General features: G+C 44.5%; 1 protein-coding gene across 4 annotated transcripts in view; it reads left to right on the top strand.

Annotated features, from left to right (window-relative positions):
- The window catches only part of LOC137322105 (serine/threonine-protein kinase MRCK alpha-like), a 499,456-nt gene that overhangs the window by 467,891 nt on the left and 13,502 nt on the right, over window positions 1-18,063 (top strand). For all 4 annotated transcript variants that reach the window (XM_067985191.1, XM_067985192.1, XM_067985190.1 and 1 more), the window contains 6 exons: window positions 4,015-4,131; window positions 5,350-5,430; window positions 6,030-6,135; window positions 10,199-10,335; window positions 12,535-12,674; window positions 14,581-14,662. In XM_067985191.1, coding sequence (XP_067841292.1) covers window positions 4,015-4,131; window positions 5,350-5,430; window positions 6,030-6,135; window positions 10,199-10,335; window positions 12,535-12,674; window positions 14,581-14,662 — 663 coding nt within the window. The remainder of the gene's footprint in view (window positions 1-4,014; window positions 4,132-5,349; window positions 5,431-6,029; window positions 6,136-10,198; window positions 10,336-12,534; window positions 12,675-14,580; window positions 14,663-18,063) is intronic.

The raw sequence follows: 18,063 nt of genomic DNA, 5'->3' as shown, positions 1-18,063 counted from the left end.
TCCTCCAAGTTCAACATGGAGGAGGACTGATTCATCAGCTGAGAGAGGGCGGTAGGTGGTAATCAGCAGGAGGTTTCCTTGCCCATGTTTGACCTGATGCCATGAGATTTCATGGGGTCCGGAGCCAATGTTGAGGACTCCCTCCTGACTGTGTATCACTGTACCACCACCTCTGGTCGGTCTGTCCTGCCGGTGAGACAGGACATACCCAGAGATGGTGATGGAAGAGTCTGGGACGTTGGCTGAAAGGTATGATTCTGTGAGTATGGCTATGTCAGGCTGTTGCTTAACTCGCCTGTGGGACAGCTCTCCCAATTTTGGCACAAAACCCCAGATGTTAGTGAGGAGGACTGGGCATGGTTTGCCTTTGTCGTGCCCAGTGCCTAGTGGCCCGATGCTGGGTGGTCTGTCCGGTTTTATTCTTTTATTATGACTTTTCGTAGCGAGAAGTACCTCAGGATATCAGAGCACCAGTGGCATTGTACCATAGAATATTGGAGCACCAGTAACAATGGACCTCAGGATATCAGAGCACCAGCGACACAGTCCCTCAGTATATCAGTGTACCAGTGACGCTATACTTCAGGCTAGCAGAGCACCAGTGACACTGTACCACAGGATATCAGAGCACCAGTAACATTGTACCTCAGGATATCTGAGCAGCAGAGACACTGTACCTCAGTATAGCTGAGCACCAGAGACACTGTACCTCAGTATAGCTGAGCACCAGAGACACTGTACCTCAGTATAGCTGAGCACCAAAGACACTGTACCTCAGTATAGCTGAGCACCAAAGACACTGTACCTCAGTATAGCTGAGCACCAAAGACACTGTACCTCAGTATACCTGAGCACCAAAGACACTGTACCTCAGTATACCTGAGCACCAAAGACACTGTACCTCAGTATACCTGAGCACCAGAGACACTGTACCTCAGTATACCTGAGCACCAAAGACACTGTACCTCAGTATACCTGAGCACCAGAGACACTGTACCTCAGGACATCAGAGCAGCAGTGACACTGTACCTCAGTATACCTGAGCACCAAAGACACTGTACCTCAGTATACCTGAGCACCAGAGACACTGTACCTCAGGACATCAGAGCAGCAGTGACACTGTACCTCAGTATACCTGAGCACCAAAGACACTGTACCTCAGTATACCTGAGCACCAGAGACACTGTACCTCAGGACATCAGAGCAGCAGTGACACTGTACGATAGGATATTTGAGCACCAGTGACACTGTACTTCCGGTTACCAGAGCAGCAGTGACACTGTACGATAGGATATTTGAGCACCAGTGACACTGTACCTCAGGACATCAGAGCAGCAGTGACACTGTACGATAGGATATTTGAGCACCAGTGACACTATACCGTAGGATATCAGAGCAGCAGTGACACTGTACGATAGGATATTTGAGCACCAGTGACACTGTACTTCAGGTTACCAGAGCAGCAGTGACACTGTACGATAGGATATTTGAGCACCAGTGACACTGTACCTCAGGACATCAGAGCAGCAGTGACACTGTACGATAGGATATTTGAGCACCAGTGACACTGTACTTCAGGTTACCAGAACAGCAGTGACACTGCCATCCTTCCCATCGCCCCCCCTCACACAATACTCCTAAATGCCAGGGTACCCACCTCCAACCCTGGTACAGCTTGCTTACCATTTTGCTCTCTGTCGTGAGCTTTAAAAAAGTTGTGATAAAAATTCAGTTCCCAACTAAAGGAGTCTCTGCTTAAATGGGAGCAATGCCAAAGGAAATACGCCAATGAGTCCATCACACTTCAACACGTCAGAAGTGCTTATATATATATATATATATATAAAAAACAGAAGAAAGATATTTATTTATTGTTGATTTATCCTGTTCTATTGCTGGAAATTTGCACGCCGCACCAAACTGTTTTCGTCACCGAACAGCAATTACACTCCAGTTGGCCCGAGTCTTGGACAGATTCGGAGCAATCAGACTTTTTGGCCTTAAACAGATAGTTCGAATGCAGCTTTATTTCAGCAGCACAATATTGCATTATTCATTACCTGATATAAAGCTCTTGTCATTATAAAACACTATATCATCCGACTTACCGAGAGTCTTGCTAGCCTTAAAGTTTTTGGCTATTTTTGGGGACAGCCAGGCTATTCACAAACCCGTGGTTGGTATTTATTTGCTGTGGCTTGAAGCGTTTCTCTCTCTCTTTGTTTCGCTCCTGTTGTCAACTATGGCTTCTATTTCAGAAATGAAGGTCGTGCTGTTGAGAATGTTGCGGTGATCTGTGCTGCAGTGGGTTGCTATTTAAAGAGCGGGGAGTTGGGGGGGGGGGGGGGGGGGTCTTGGTTTGGTAAGGCTGAAGCTGAACGTGTGCATGTGGCACTTGAATGGGAGGTGGTGGTGGGGACTGCAAAGTATTCAGCTTCTACCCTCAAGATGACATCTACTCACCTGTTTTTGCTTTAACCTCAAAGTCAATTCAATGGTGTCTGTGTGTAGCTGAATATTTTAATTAGAAACGTAAATGACTGTAATAATTGCTCCTTTTTTTAAAAAAAAATCAGGATCCTGATAGAAATTCAAATGTAGAGCAAAGTGTGCAAATATTGGATTGAGGACTGGATCCCCAGTCGAGACAGCCTGCTAACTCTCACTGTCTAAGCTCAAACGTGAAGAATAACCACTTGGGTGTGATAGGAGAGGGCCATTGTTGCCTTAGGAACTGTACCCCAGCAACACTGGAGAGGAGGGGAGATTGCTGAAGTCTTGAGTGTTTTAACTAAAACAAGTATTAATGGCACTTTGGGGTCTCTTCAGATTAGCAGTTCCCTCTTGGGTTACAGCAGAGGCAATTTATTCATGTATAACCTGCAAAACACACATTTCATCACTTCAGAAATCTCGGAGGATGTAGTTTACAGTCTACTGTTAATTCAGTCATTTTTTTGCTTGGAAAAAGTCTAATATTTCCTGTAGTTCAAGTTAACAATATAAGTAAAATAGAACAGCTGGTGTCCTTTGTTCAAAGTCACACACCATCCTGACTTGGACGTAAATCGCCGTTCCTTCATCGGCGCTGGGTCAAAATCCTGGAACTCCCTTCCTAACAGTACTGTGGGAGCACTTTCACCACACGGACGGCAACAGTTCCAGGAGAAGGCAGCTCACCACCACCTTCTCCAGGGCGATTAGGGATGAGCTAAGAGTAGTGAGCTTGCCAGTGACACCCACATCCCAAAAATGAATTTAAAAAATCAAATTAACAGATAATTCAAATTAATTAATTGAGTTAAGAAGAATGGACTGTATAGCTATAGGCCCTGACTATGGGCAGTTCACTGTACAATACAGCAATGTAGTAAGTTGTACGGCGAAGGAATACTGCAACTTTGAACATTGTTTTCAGGTTACTTTACAGCAAGAGTTGCCCACTTGGAGAAAAAAAATACTGATAGATAAGAAAGTTGACAGCAAGCTGTCTACTCCAGATTTCTTTAATGCATCAGTATTTACTGTGCTTACATCTATAGTTCTGTGCAACCTTAAATCAGGATTAACATTGGATTTTCAAACTAATTCTATCCAATTCTTCTCGGTACTTCAAGGCATCAATATAAGATGAGATCTAGTAGCCCTTTTCAATTGATTGCACTTTCAAACATGTGAGGGCTTGTGTTCACACCTGCTAACTCCCCACATAGTGGGTTCCCAATCTCAGTTGGCCCATTTGGGAGAGGCAACGAGTAAGGAGCATCACTTCTGGAAAGGAAAGGAGCATTACACAGCAGCACTGCCAGAACCTGTCTGTCTGCCTCACTCTCAGAGCGAAGAAGATGTCTTCAAAATGGAGGGGAGGAAATGGAGGAGAATTGTTTTAAAGTTAAAGCGTTGTATTTCTGCATGGATCACGCTGCTTTTAAGTTTGGGAAACCAAAAGCTCGTGGGTTGTTAGAAATCTGGGTCATCTGCATGTATATTATTTAAAAGGGTTTCTTTTCATAGATTGATTCCATTGAGAATTTCAACCTTTCCAATTCTCCATCCGGTGAAGAGATGAAATCACAGATACATTCTCGCTCTCGGTCACCATCGACAGCAAGTGATATTGAACCTGTGGAGGTGGGTGCATGGCAGTCTTTGAACGTTCTCCTTGCTTTGAAAAAGGAAAGTGTTGCTCTTCTACTTTCTACTCCTCAGTTTTCTCCCTGGATGACAAGCTATTTGTAGCTGAGAATGGAGAGGCAAGCAACCCAATGTCAGACCCCAGCCACTGTCCCGAGGAGCTGGCAGGTAGTGCCTTGGGAACAAAGGTCTGGGTTTTTTTGTTTCATTCTCTCTTTCTCATGCCCCCTAAACCCCCCCCACCCCCACCATTGGAGTGTTTTGGCCTTTGCTCAGAATCTCCCATCGTATTATTTCCATCACACCTCACTATGTCTCCTACTGCAACTCATTCTTTCCTAAGGTCTCAAAACGGGAGCTCCTTACCTCCCTCAAGCTTCACTTCTGGTACAATCAATAAACTTTTAAATCCCGTGCCTGGCATTGCCTATCTGCAGTTTACAGGTTTACCTCATCTTCTCTGCCACTCTTTCCCACCTTGTTGTTGTCCTGCACTGTAAACCCTGGCCCTTCAACTAGAGTTTTCAGTGATTGAGCTTCAACAGAGGAAAAACAAAACCATCTTCATTTTTATTTAAATACTGGCATATCTCCTCTGGTGTTGCTCAGAAGGAGCACATTTGTGATATTTGGCTGCTTGTTCAGTCCCTTTAAAGCCACTATTATAAAAAGAGAAATCCAGGTAATTGTAGCCACTTATAAACATGCTGAGATCAATCAGAGGGCAGTTGTAAATTTCAGGCTGCAGGATAGTGACTGACTTTCTTCCTCTTTCATTAAAACAAATTGTTTTGCACCTGTAACAAAATGTGTTGCCTCCAGCGTGATGGATGTTCACTAAAAGCAATTTTTTTAAATAATAGATGTTACACGACGTTTGGTTACATTTTACCTTCAAATAGATTTTACACGGTGTAATTATCTGCTCGTTCCAAATGAAAAATGTCCAAAGCTAAGGAACTCAGTGGGAGAGAGTTTTACTTACTTTTAGGCCCCAAAGCTAATCTGCTGGAGATTGGTTTCTGCCAATTGGGATCCCTACAATTAATTTTAATCTGCTTAAACAGGAACAGCCAGTTGAAGGAGAATCTTTTGCCAGTTGTTAAGGGTGTTTCCAGTAAGGTGTTTGTACTGTACTTTCCTTTTACTCTGCTGTATGAATTGATTATTTATCTTGGTGACTGCAACTAATCGTCTGTGTTTGCACCTTTTTAGGGGACAGACCACCCTCAACGTACAGTACTGACACCGACCATAAGGTCCTCTTACAGCGGCTCCAGTGTCTCTAACCCTAAGGTAACGCCCCCTTCAGTTACTTGGAGAGGGTGATTTTTTTTTTAAAGCCAACCAGCCTCCCTAGCCTCGTTCATTCAAGAGATGTTCATGTTCTCAGGACAGTTTTCTCTGATTGAGTTTTGTGTTCTCACCTTCACACTTTCGTCTGGGTCCCTGGACTCGAAGAGAGGCTGACCAAGAAGTGCACAAACTTTGGACTTGTAACCTTCGCGTGGCAGAGTTTCAATATGAACACTTAATATATTTTTGTGCAGCTCGTCTGTTTAAAATAAATGAGTTAGTGCCTCCTTTAAAGCAGCAACCAAAGGAATTGCATTCAGTATTCATCGGCTAATCTTCGCATTAGGTGATTAATGTTCTTTAAACTGACCTCACTATGAAAGCATGAATATCTTGATGACAGCAGGGGGATTTTTTTTTTAATCGAGTAGTCTTACATTCAGAGGAGAAAGAGTTTGGCAACAGTAAAGGATCAGATTATTTCACTGCGAGAACATTTGTCACCACCTATCTCTGTTACCCAGCAGTTTCCAGTGCGATCAATTAAATGCTATTCAAAGTTTGATAACTTTCTACTTTTATTTCTTTTTTTTTCACAGCCCAAGGCCCATCAGTTTGTCGTGAAGTCCTTTAATACACCAACAAAGTGTAATCAGTGCACATCTCTGATGGTTGGCCTAGTACGTCAGGGCTGCACTTGTGAAGGTGAGGATAATCAATTAGTACCACATAACAGTCAGTGCTTTCAAAGTCATTCATTGTGTGAAGTGCTTTGTCATTTCAAAACGATAAGGCGCAGTATAATTGCAAGTATTTCAGTTTAATTTTGGTAATGAGATTGTTCTTTTTTAAATAATATTGCTAGGTAAATTAGAATACAATCCCCACCGCTTATATCTGACATGTTGGTGTTAACGCGGTTGTCCGCTATAATGTGGACGACGGTAATTCTGGCCTCTTACCTATCCCACAGTCCCTTTGTCTCTCCAGTGGCGGCCGTGCATTCAGTCGACTAGGCCCTAAGCTCTGGAAATCTCTCCCTAAGCCTCTCCACCTCTCGGTCTTCCTTTAAGACCTCATTAAAACCTACTTCTTTGACCAAGCTTTAAGTCACCTCTCCTAATATCTCCTTCTTTGGCTTGATAATGATCCTGTGAAGCGCCTTGGGATATTTTACTATGCCAAAGGTGCTATGTAAATGCAAGTTGTTAGTATAAACGGTTGGCCGCAATAACCAGCGGCAGGAGAAGTGGTGGGGATTGCTGGCCTCATACCACAATCCCCTGGGAGGGGCAGAATGATGAAGGATCATTCAGTGACGTACTCCTCCAGGAGTTTGAACCTATCTGAAGCCTCAGAAAAATGGAGTGAGCTTGCCCTGCTCACACGCTAAATAAAAAGGCTTGCTCTCTCCCCAATGAATGGTGGGCTAAAGTTCATGGAGTGTGAACTGGATGCAAAGTACATGGAGTGTGAACTGAATTCAAAAACTGAGGAAGTAAACACCAACGGTATAGTCCCACCTTGTGGACTATCCTGTCCCATGAATGCCCAGCTGCTTTACCAGGGTATTAGTTGGATCGTGTCTGGCCTGGTGTTGCATGCTTGGTCTAACCCCTGTTTGTGGACAGATTTATCTGCCCTTTCCTGGGTTGAATAGCATTTGACTCTACCAATTTTGTTTTTGCTCGTTCTCCCTCCCCCTCCAGTTACATCTATGTTGTTTAAGTTAGAATGTTAACTAGTTTCAGGGGAGTGTTTCTACTCAGCTTGATGTGTCTCTCAGCTTACAACAACAGCAGCAGCATGCACTTTACAGCACCTTTAAATCTAATCACACGTCCCAAAGCGTTTCACAGAGACGAAAACATAACCGGATGGCGGGCAGCAATGGGAGAAGGATTAAGGGTGCTGACCAACGGCAGGGTCCAAGAATTAGGTTTTGAGGAGGGGAGACTGTTAGCAAGGGAGACCATTTTCAGAATGTGGGATCAAGAGGGCTGAAGGCTGTGCTGACGTGAGTGGAGGGAGGCAGCTGTGGAGGAGGCCAGAGTCGGAAGAGAGGAGGGCGCAGGAATATAGAGCTGAATAAGATTGCAGAGGTAGGGAGGTTAATGCATAACAGATTACCTGGTCACTCGTCCCATTGCCGTTTGTAGGATGTCACTGGCACAGAATGGCTACTGCGTTTACCTATACAACAGTAGTCACTGCTCTCCAAAAGCAGTCAATTATGTAAAGCACTTTGAGATGCTTCTTCTGCTTGAAGAAGAGCAGGGCAGTTCTCCCAGTGTCCTGGCCAACATTACTCCCTCAATCAACACCACCAAAATCAGATTGACTAGTCAGCTATCTTATTGCTGTTTTTGGGACCTTGCTGTGTGCAGATTTGCTGCAGTGTTTACCTAATAAACTGCGACTATACTTCAAAAGTAATTCATAGTCTGTGAAACACTTTGGAATAGTGATAGAGGAAATATTATGGGGATTAGCATCTTTGAAAGTAGATAAATCGCCAGGCCTGGATGAAATGTATCCCAAGCTGCTAAGAGAAACAAGGGAGGAAATAGCAGAGGCTCTGATCATCATTTTTCAATGCTTCCTGGCTACAGACGTGATGCTGGAGGATTGGAGGACTGCTAACGTTGTACCGTGTTTAAAATGGGAGAAAGAGATAAACTGAGTAATTACAGGCCAGTCAGCCTAACTTCGAAGGTGGGCAAATTATTGGAGACAATTCCGAGGGACAGTATTAATCGTCATTTGGAAAGGCACGGATTAATCAGTCAGCATGGATTTGTTAAGGGAATGTCGTGTCTGACTAACTTGATTCAATTTTTTGAGGAGGCAACAAGGAGGATTGATGAGGGTAGCGCATTTGATGTAGTCTACATGGATTTTAGCAAGGCTTTTGACAAGGTCCCACATGGCAGACTGGTCAAAAAAGTAAAAGCCCATGGGATCCAAAGGAAAGTGGCTAGTTGGATCCAAAATTGGCTCAGTGGCAGGAAGCAAAGAGCAGTGGTCGACGGGTGTTTTTGTGACTGGAAGGCTGTTTCCAGTGGGGTTCCACAAGGCTCAGTACTAGGTCCCTTGCTTTTTGTGGTATTTATCAATGATTTAGACTTAAATGTAGGGGGCATGATTAAGAAGTTTGCAGATGATACAAAAATTGGCCGTGTGGTTGAGTGTGAGGAGGAAAGCTGTAGACTGCAGGAAGATATCAATGGACTGGTCAGGTGGGCAGAAAAGTGGCATCTGGAATTCAATCCGGAGAAGTGTGAGGTAATGCATTTGGGGAGGGCAAACAAGGCAAGGGAATACACAATAAATGGGAGGATACTGAGAGGTGTAGAGGAACAGAGGAACACATATGCCTTGGAGTGCATGTCCACAGATCCCTGAAGGTAGCAGGACAGGTAGATAAGATGGTTAAGAAGGCATATAGGATACTTTCCTTTATTAGCTGAGGCATAGAATATAAGAGCAGAGAGGTTATGCTCGAACTGTATAAAACACTAGTTAAGCCACAATTTGTGTACTGTGCACAGTTCTGGTCACCACATTATAGGAAAGATGCGATTTCAGTAGAGAGGGTACAGAGGAGAATTACGAGGATGTTGCCAGGACTTGAGAATTTTAGGTATGAGGAAAGATTGGATAGGCTGGGGTTATTTTCTTTGGAACAGAGGGGGCTGAGGGGAGATTTAATTGCGGTGTATAAAATTATGACGGGACTAGATAGAGTGGATAGGGAGGATCTTATTTCCCTTAGCAGAGAGGTCAATAACCAGGAGGCATAGATTTAAAGTAATTGGTAGAAGGATTAGAGGGGAGTTGAGGAGAAATGTTTTTACCCAGAGGGTGGTGGGGGCCTGGAACTCACTGCCTGAAAGGGTGGTAGAGGCAGAAACCCTCATCACATTTAATAAGTACTTCGATATGCACTTGAAGTGCTGAAACCTACAGGGCTATGGGCCGAGAACTGGAAAGTGAAATTAGGCTGGATAGTTCTTTTTCGGCCGGCACAGACACGATGGGCGGAATGGCCTCCTTCTGTGCCATAAATTTCTATGTCCAGAGGACATGAAAGGCGCTATATAAATGAACGTTCGTTCTTCCCTTGACATAATAAGGCACTATATAAATACAAGTTTCTTTTCTTCCTTTGTTTATTGTCAACTCGGCTTGGTTGGTAGCATTCTTGGCTCTTGAGTCAGAAGTTTGTTCGTTCAAGCCCCACTTCAGGACTTGAGCACATAACCTAGGCTGACACTCCAGTACTGAGGGAGTGAAATGTTAAAGTTCCCATGGCATTATTAGGAGAAGAGCAGGAGAGTTCTCCTGGTGTCCTCCAACAAGCCTCCCTCAACCATCAGCATCAAAACAGATTAACTGGTCTAAAACCTCATTGCTGTTTGTGAGATCTTGCTGTGCATAAAATGACAGCCATGCTTGTCTACATAACAACAGCCATTGAACCTCAATGTAATTCATTGTATGTGAAGGGCTCTGAGGTGGTTCTGAGAAATGTGATAATGCACTATATAAATGCATGTTTTCTTTCATATGATTTACTTTACTGTTCTTGTATTATTAATCTTTCTCCACCACTGCCCCGCCGCCCCAGGATACTTGTGCCCAATAATAATGTGGTCAAACTATCATGGCCAAGTTTCACTAGCAGAGGCTCCTGCTGAGGGTATAGACTGTACTTCAAGTTGGCCACAAGGTTGTATAATTGATTACGATGCTGTTTCCTTTTTAGTGTGTGGTTTCTCGTGCCACGTGACCTGCGCAGACAAAGCCCCGGCTGTGTGCCCCATCCCACCCGATCAAACAAAGGGACCACTGGGGATCGATCCACAGAGAGGCATCGGGACAGCCTACGAGGGCCATGTTCGGGTAAGGGAGAAACAATACAAGGCTGTGGGTTCACATGCCCACCTGGAAGTGAGGGCACTTATTAGTCATCACTCTTGTATCGTCACTAAAAGAAGTCACACTTACGGTACCATATTTAAACGGCATCATTTCTTAAGCCTAAATGTCATTCCTTATAAATGTTGAAATTTTAGATGGGGCAAAAATTCAGAAAACCTTTATGCACATTTACTTAGAATTTACAACACAGAAACAGGCCATTCGGCCCAACTGGTCTATACCGGCATTTATGCTCCACACGAACCTCCTTCTCACCCCTCTTTATCAAACCTTATCAGCATTTCATCAGAAGATCTTGTAATCTATAGAGGTGTACGTTCCACTCCATTGTGTCAACTTCTTTCAGTTGTTAGCACTGTCACCTCTGAGTCAGAAGTTTGTGGGGACAAGCCCCACACCAGGACTTGTGTACAAGATGTAGGCTGACACTTCACTGCAGGAGTGCTGTATTGTCGGAGGTGCCATCATTCAGAGGAACCAAGGTCCTGTCTGACTGTTCAGTTGGTCTTTCAAGATCCTACAACACCATTTGTCGTATTAGCACAGATGGGGAGCCCTTTTATATCTCTCGATCTTATTAAAAAGATTGAATTTGCTCACCCCCATTGCCATTTTTACACAGTCTTGATTGGTCAGTGTCATCTTACAAACCATTGAGATTGCAAAAAAAGTAATGCATGGACCAATCAAGATAAGGTTAAACCAGTGCTGAAGTCAAGCAAAATTGTTTAAAAACTTTAGAAACACTTTGAAGTAATGGGGATTTAAAAAGAATTCCCCACTCCCTCTGCAGCTAGACTTTGGCCTTCTCCTCTTTTCCCCCCTCCTCTTTTCCTTCACCAATGCATCCAGCAGCAGTTCGCAGATAGCTTGTAACCAGCCCGGTACACACCCTCAACCCAGTGCTTGTTGGCTGTCATCAGAGGGGGTGGAGCATTGCTTGTGAGAATCCACTTATGGGCACACAGTGGGGAACTTGCCAGAACTGAAGTGTTTATTTAACAATTAACCGATTTGGGTCAGCACCCAGCAGCAAAATGGACTCCATTATACTTGAGTGAAAGCAGCATATAGCTGATGGGGTTTTTTCTCTGTTTTTTGCCCCTACAGGAGATTACATGGCTGCAGGGTGGGGGGGGGGTGGAGGAGATGGGGTAATGGGGTGATTTGTGAAGGCCTCCTCCAGGGCCAACATATGAGCTCTTCAACTACCCATGTATCCTCATTCATATTGCACAGTGTTCAGTTCCATTCACAACCCCTCAGATAATGAAGCAGTCCGTGCCCACATGCAGCAAGACCTGGATAATATCCAGGCTTGGGCTGATAAGTGGCAACTAATATTTGTGCCAGGCAATGACCATCCCCAACGAGAGAATCTAACCACCACCCCTTGACATTCAACGGCATTACCATCGCCGAATCCCTCACCATCAACATCCTGGGGGTCACCATTGACCAGAAAATTAACTGAACCAGCCACATAAATACTGTGGCTACAAGAGCTGGTCAGAGGCTGGGTATTCTGCGGCGAGTGACTCACCTCCTGACTCCCCAAAGCCTTTCCACTATCTACAAGGCACAAGTCAGGAGTATGATGGAATACTCTCCACTTGCCTGGATGAGTGCAGCTCCAACAACACTCAAGAAGCTCGACACCATCCAGGACAAATCAGCCCGCTTGATTGGCACCCCATCCACCACCCTAAACATTCACTCCCTCCACCACCAGCGCACAGTGGCTGCAGTGTGCACCATCCACAGGATGCACTGCAGCAACTCACCAAGGCTTCTTCAACAGCACCTCCCAAACCCACGACCTCTACCACCTAGAAGGACAAGGGCAGCAGGCACATGGGAACAACACCACCTGCACGTTCCCCTCCAAGTCACACACCATCCCGACTTGGAAATATATCGCCGTTCCTTCATCGTCGCTAGGTCAAAATCCTGGAACTCCCTTCCTAACAGCACTGTGGGAAACCTTCACCACACGGACTGCAGCGGTTCAAGAAGGCAGCTCACCACCACCTTCTCAAGGGCAATTAGTGATGGGCAATAAATGCTGGCCTTGCCAGCAATGCCCACACCCCATGAACGAATATATTAAAAAAATCCTCATTCCAGTCTCTCCAAATGATACAAATGTTTCCTTCCTAGGTACCTAAATCTGCTGGGGTGAAGAAAGGCTGGCAGAGGGCACTGGCCGTGGTTTGCGATTTCAAACTCTTCTTGTACGACATAGCAGAGGGCAAAGCTTCTCAGCCGAGTGTTGTGGTTAGCCAAGTTATTGACATGAGGTATGTGCTCGTGACTCTTCCTCTTCTGTGTGGTCACCTACTGCTTTTTGCTACTGCCCACAAGGCTCACAGCCAACCCCCGTAGGGGGAGTGTTTCCCTATTGGCTAAATTGTTCCATTTTTTCCAAATGGTCCTTTCTACATATGCTGCTGTACATGTCTACTGCGTTGGTGTTTGCGATTTAATTTAGGACCAGCACTTCAATGATGTACCTTGTGCACTGCATTTTATTTTCTCGAGAGACTGTGAAAATAGGCTATACAACACCAGTTGCAGGATTAGTTTAAAAGTAAAAAGATGAATAGCAATTTTTTTTAAAGTTGCTTTAAAGATAAAACTTGAGATTTCACCACTCTTCTGAGAGTAATCTGTTAAATCGCAGCAAGTTGAAGCCTGCTAAAACAGGTACAGGTGTAGTTTGACAAATTTAAGTCTTGCTGTTTTTTATCACTCCCCCCCCCCCCCCCCCCTACACACACACACACAACTAACTTCATCTGTCTAACAGCAGTGTGGGAGTATCCTCACCACATGGACTGCAGCGGTGCAAGGAGGCCCACCACCACCTTCTCAAGGGCAGCAAATGCCCACTTTGCCAGCGACGCCCATATCCAGAGAATGAATTTTTAAAACCTTCCATAGAAGGAGTAGAATATGGGAGTTAAAAAAGTACAGCTGTTAGTGGATGGTAGGGTGGAGACATAAGTGTTCCTCTGGTGGGCTCCAGTGAGATGAACGTCTTGCTTAGAATTTGAATGCTTGATATTGCACACGCGCACACACACAAACCCCCCCCGCCCCGCCATTATAACTATTGAATTAATATTACAACATCTATCATTCGGACTTGTGTGTCACACTTAGTTACATGATATAAGAGTGCAGGTTGACCATCTCTTTTTAGTGAAGGTATGGCCTGGGTTAAATATGGGGAGCACATCCATTTGTTTGACTGAGCAGATGGCAACAGAAGGGGATAAATAAGCTGGGAGGAAATCTGTCCAAGTTAATTTTCTATATGTTATCCAGGCTAAAACTATGGAGAGGAAGGGATATGCATTTGTGAAATCCCTCTAAACCTTGTGGCAAAAACACAGATCACTTCTCAGTTTCAATCTGTAGGGCCACCAAAAGAATGGTGTCCCTTGGGAACAAAAGATTAAATGCAAAGTAAAATGTTCATTTAATCTTTTCATGCTGGTTTAGCTGACCTTGGGTGTGAGTGTGATAGAGGGTAGGCTGTTTGCTGTCAGCTTTCTAGGGTCAAGGAAAGGAAAAATTAGCCAGGACCCTGCTCCTGATCACTGTCCAGTGGCCCTGGCGCCTGCTGGAAAGTGAATGTGTGTGGACATAAGTTGAGGACAGGATCAGGTTCGACCTCAATGATCCCCACAGTCGAATAGTATGCCGCAATTCGCTGTCTTCACACATGAAGATTGGCCACTTGGGGCGAGGTGCTAGGAGGTCATCATCTCCTATAGAGCTACGTCTCAACATTTGTGTTGCTTTCAGGTACAGGGTAAAGAGGGAACATCATAAAATAGACTCTATATTTGCCCGTAAAACGTGTACAGAGGAAGCTACTGATGATGTAAATAGTTGTGTTCGTAGAGTATATTTCTGTTAAATTAATTTTAATTAAAGTTCAAGCTTTTCCCAAGGCCATTCCATCCTGGTGGACCTTCCCTCGATTTTAAACAGAAAGAAGCAGCGCAATCTGCTTTTAGGGATAAACAGAGCACACAGTTTGTTACTTTGCCTTCTGTTCGTTGCTGGCCCACGAAGGTAGCCGGGTAAATGATTCTCCTTCACCACCCCCCTGACACTGACTGCAGATCGGTAAGATAAGGGCAGAATATTGTTGTTTTGTGTTTTCTTTAATTTTTTTTTATTTCCCCCCCCCAGGGATGAAGAGTTTTCAGTTAGCTCTGTATTAGCTTCTGATGTTATCCACGCCAATAGGAAGGATGTCCCCTGTATCTTCAGGGTAAGTGGTAGTGTTGCTGTTGCCTGAAGGGCGAGGAGAGGGAAAGGTTTTAACAACAGCAACAATCGGCAGTGGGAATACAGTAAAATCCTGTCATCAGAAGGTCTTGTTATTTTGGGGCTTCCCCTATGAAAAACAATGATCAGTTTAAAACCTTGTCTATACTTTCAAACATTGTGTTTATTAATTTTTAGTGTTAATGCGTACGAACAATGCAGTTCTCTTCTACTGACATCAGATTGTTTCGGTGTGCTTCAGTTAAAATTCCTTATTTTTCCTCTTTTTAATGGATACTTTCCCGCTGTGTATTTCCCACACGAACTAAAATACAAACACATTAAGAAAAAGGTATGAAAGTACCAGAAGCTCTCAGATTGATCCAAGATTTGCTGTAGCCTAATTTATTGCTCCTTCAAGACCCTCTGGCCCAGATACCAGGCTTCCTTTTACAGCTGGGTCTCTCTAGGTCCGTTTCCCTATTTTTCTTTATTGTTTCATTCTGTCTATTGCAATCTTTTCCCCTCTCTCTCTCTCTCTCATTCTCCTCTCTCTTATTTTTCCCATCTTATTTTCTCTATCATTTTCTCTGTTCCCCTTTCACTGCCTCCCTCCTTTTCATTGTTTCTCCCTCTTGTCTTTCTATCTCTTTGTTGTGTGTGCCTCCCTCCCCTCGTTCTCTATCTCTCCCCTCGTTCTCTATCTCTCCCCTCGTTCTCTATCTCTCCCCTCGTTCTCTATCTCTCCCCTCGTTCTCTATCTCTCCCCTCGTTCTCTATCTCTCCCCTCGTTCTCTATCTCTCCCCTCGTTCTCTATCTCTCCCCTCGTTCTCTATCTCTCCCCTCGTTCTCTATCTCTCCCCTCTCGTCCCTATCTCTCCCCGTGTGATCTCTCTCCCCTGTTTTGTCTGCCAGTCTGTCATTTCCCCTTGCTTCTTTCTCTCCCTCTTCCCCTACATGTTTTCTGCTTCTCCTCCCTACTGTCTCCTTTTCTCTTTCTCTCCCTTCCCTAGCTTTCTGCTTCTTGCTCCTGCTTTCAGCATTCTCTCTTCCTGCCTCTGCCTCTATCTCACTCTCACACTTGAGTCTCTGCCCTTGCTCTCTCCCTCTCACACACTGCTCTCTGCCCCAGTCAGGTTTCTAGCTCTTTCTTTGGGGTAAATAGCTGCAGTTTCACAAGTTGGAGGAACGCATTATTAAATGGTCAGTGAGATTCTGTGACTTAAGACCTCAGAGAATGCATTGGAGCAAAACACAGTCGATTAGCATGGGACTGACATTTTCCTGCCAGAAAATGGAATATAATTTTTCTATTAAATCGGACAATCCCCTAGATACATGAATGTGGGGTAATATCCTGTACATTTCAGCATTGTTACCAAGGTTACAGTCTGGTGATTTTAGCCTCTGGGTTTCTCAGTTGTGTTAAATTGCCCAAAATGCATGAATGAAGTTGATGGAAATGAGAGCAATTACCATTCTTACCAACAAAATAATAAAAGGCAGGATTCATGCTTAATTTAGTTTGATAGAGTGGGAGCTTGGAGCCACATCATGTTGTGCCACAGATCATTCCGAAATGGGTTCATGCCCGTTGTCCTACACATGCTGACGTCCTGATCTGAGCCATTTGCTGGGGGAGGTGCAAGATGGAGCTGAGGCTGTTGCTCAGAGGAAGGCAAGGAGGGATGTTCAGATGCAGAGTCAGCCTGAGCTGCATTTGTTTACTTTGTATGGGTCTGGGAGTAGGCCTGCTAATAGTGCATGGGATTAGGACCCATGGGATTAGGACCATTTTGTTGTAGAGGAAAATTTTCACAATAGGGTTTATTATACCTCAGTGAAACACAGTGGGAAAGCCCTACTTGAATTGAGGAAATGGGAGCCTCCTCCATTAGAGTTCTTATTTACGTATTAGAAATTGGTAGAGTCCTATTTGGTTATATATTTTTCTCCCATTATTTGTGTCACATGTACTTCATCTTACCATTTTGTGGTACAGTATCTCAGTAAGGGATTACCCCATAAAAGCATTTTCTGTCTCTGGTCATTGCACAAGTGCCTGGTAACTGAACCATCTTAATTGTGAATTCCTTGTTTTGTCTGCATGACATGTAGCATCATGTTTACAGCCTTAATGTCTTTGCAAACCAAGTCCTTTCAAATGGCAGCAGGGTTATTTCCTGTGTCTTCTGGACTCCCTGCATGTCACACACCATGGGGGAAAGGAAGGTGAACTCTTCCCAGGTTTCTGTCAGTGCTGCTAAAGATGATTTGCCCCGTGGTTCAGACTTTCTCTGTGTCGCCCCCACAGTCGCCGCCTGCTCCACGGATGCCCAAGGACCAAGTATCCTACCACTGGTAGCTGCTAGTGTGTCTACCAGCTCCGTGACAGGCATTGCCCTGTTTCTAAACAAAGTTACGTTAGGTGGTGCCTTCAATAAATGGGATTAACAGCACCAGAAGGGGCTATTCACCTACTAATCACAGTATCATAGAAGGTACAGCAGAGTAGGAGGCCATTCGGCCCATTGTGCCTGTGCCGGCTCTTTGAAAGAGCTATCCAATTAGTCTCATTCCCTGCTCTTTCCCCATAGACGTGTAAACGACAGGTCCCTATGTGTCTATCCATCGCTCTGACAGGTACCAGTGTGTTTAGCAATCCCTCTGCTAGGTCGTTATGTGTTTATCAATCTCTCTGAAAGTTCCCAGTATGTTTAACCATCCTTCTGATCGTTTCCAGTGTGTTTATCAAACCCTCCAATAAGTCCCAGTGTGTTTATCACTCCCTCTACTAGGTCCCAGTGTGTTTATAAATCCCTCTGATAGGTCCCAGTGTGTTTATAAATCCCCCTGATAGGTCCCACTCTGTTTATCAATCCCTCTGATAGGTCCCAGTGTGTTTAACCATCCCTCTGATAGGTCCCACTCTGTTTATCAATCCCTCTGATAGGTCTCAGTGTGTTTATCAATCCCTCTGATAGGTCCCCGTGTGTTTATCAATCCCTCTGATAGGTCCCATTGTGTTTATCAATCCCTCTGATAGGTCCCATTGTGTTTATCAATCCCTCTGATAGGTCCCACTCTGTTTATCAATCCCTTTGATAGGTCTCAGTGTGTTTATCAATCCCTCTGATAGGTCCCAGTGTGTTTATCAATCCCTTTGATAGGTCCCACTCTGTTTATCAATCCCTCTGATAGGTCCCATTGTGTTTATCAATCCCTCTGATAGGTCCCAGTGTGTTTATCAATCCCTCTGATAGGTCCCAGTATGTTTAACCATCCCTCTGATAGGTCCCAGTGTGTTTATCAATCCCTCTGATAGGTCTCAGTGTGTTTAACCATCCCTCTGATAGGTCCCAGTGTGTTTATCAATCCCTCTGATAGGTCCCAGTATGTTTATC

Source organism: Heptranchias perlo, chromosome 5 (genome assembly GCF_035084215.1).
Source record: "Heptranchias perlo isolate sHepPer1 chromosome 5, sHepPer1.hap1, whole genome shotgun sequence".
NCBI classification, from domain to species: domain Eukaryota; kingdom Metazoa; phylum Chordata; class Chondrichthyes; order Hexanchiformes; family Hexanchidae; genus Heptranchias; species Heptranchias perlo.
Note: the sequence above shows the minus strand (reverse complement) of the source record. Positions and strands in the feature narration are given on the sequence as shown.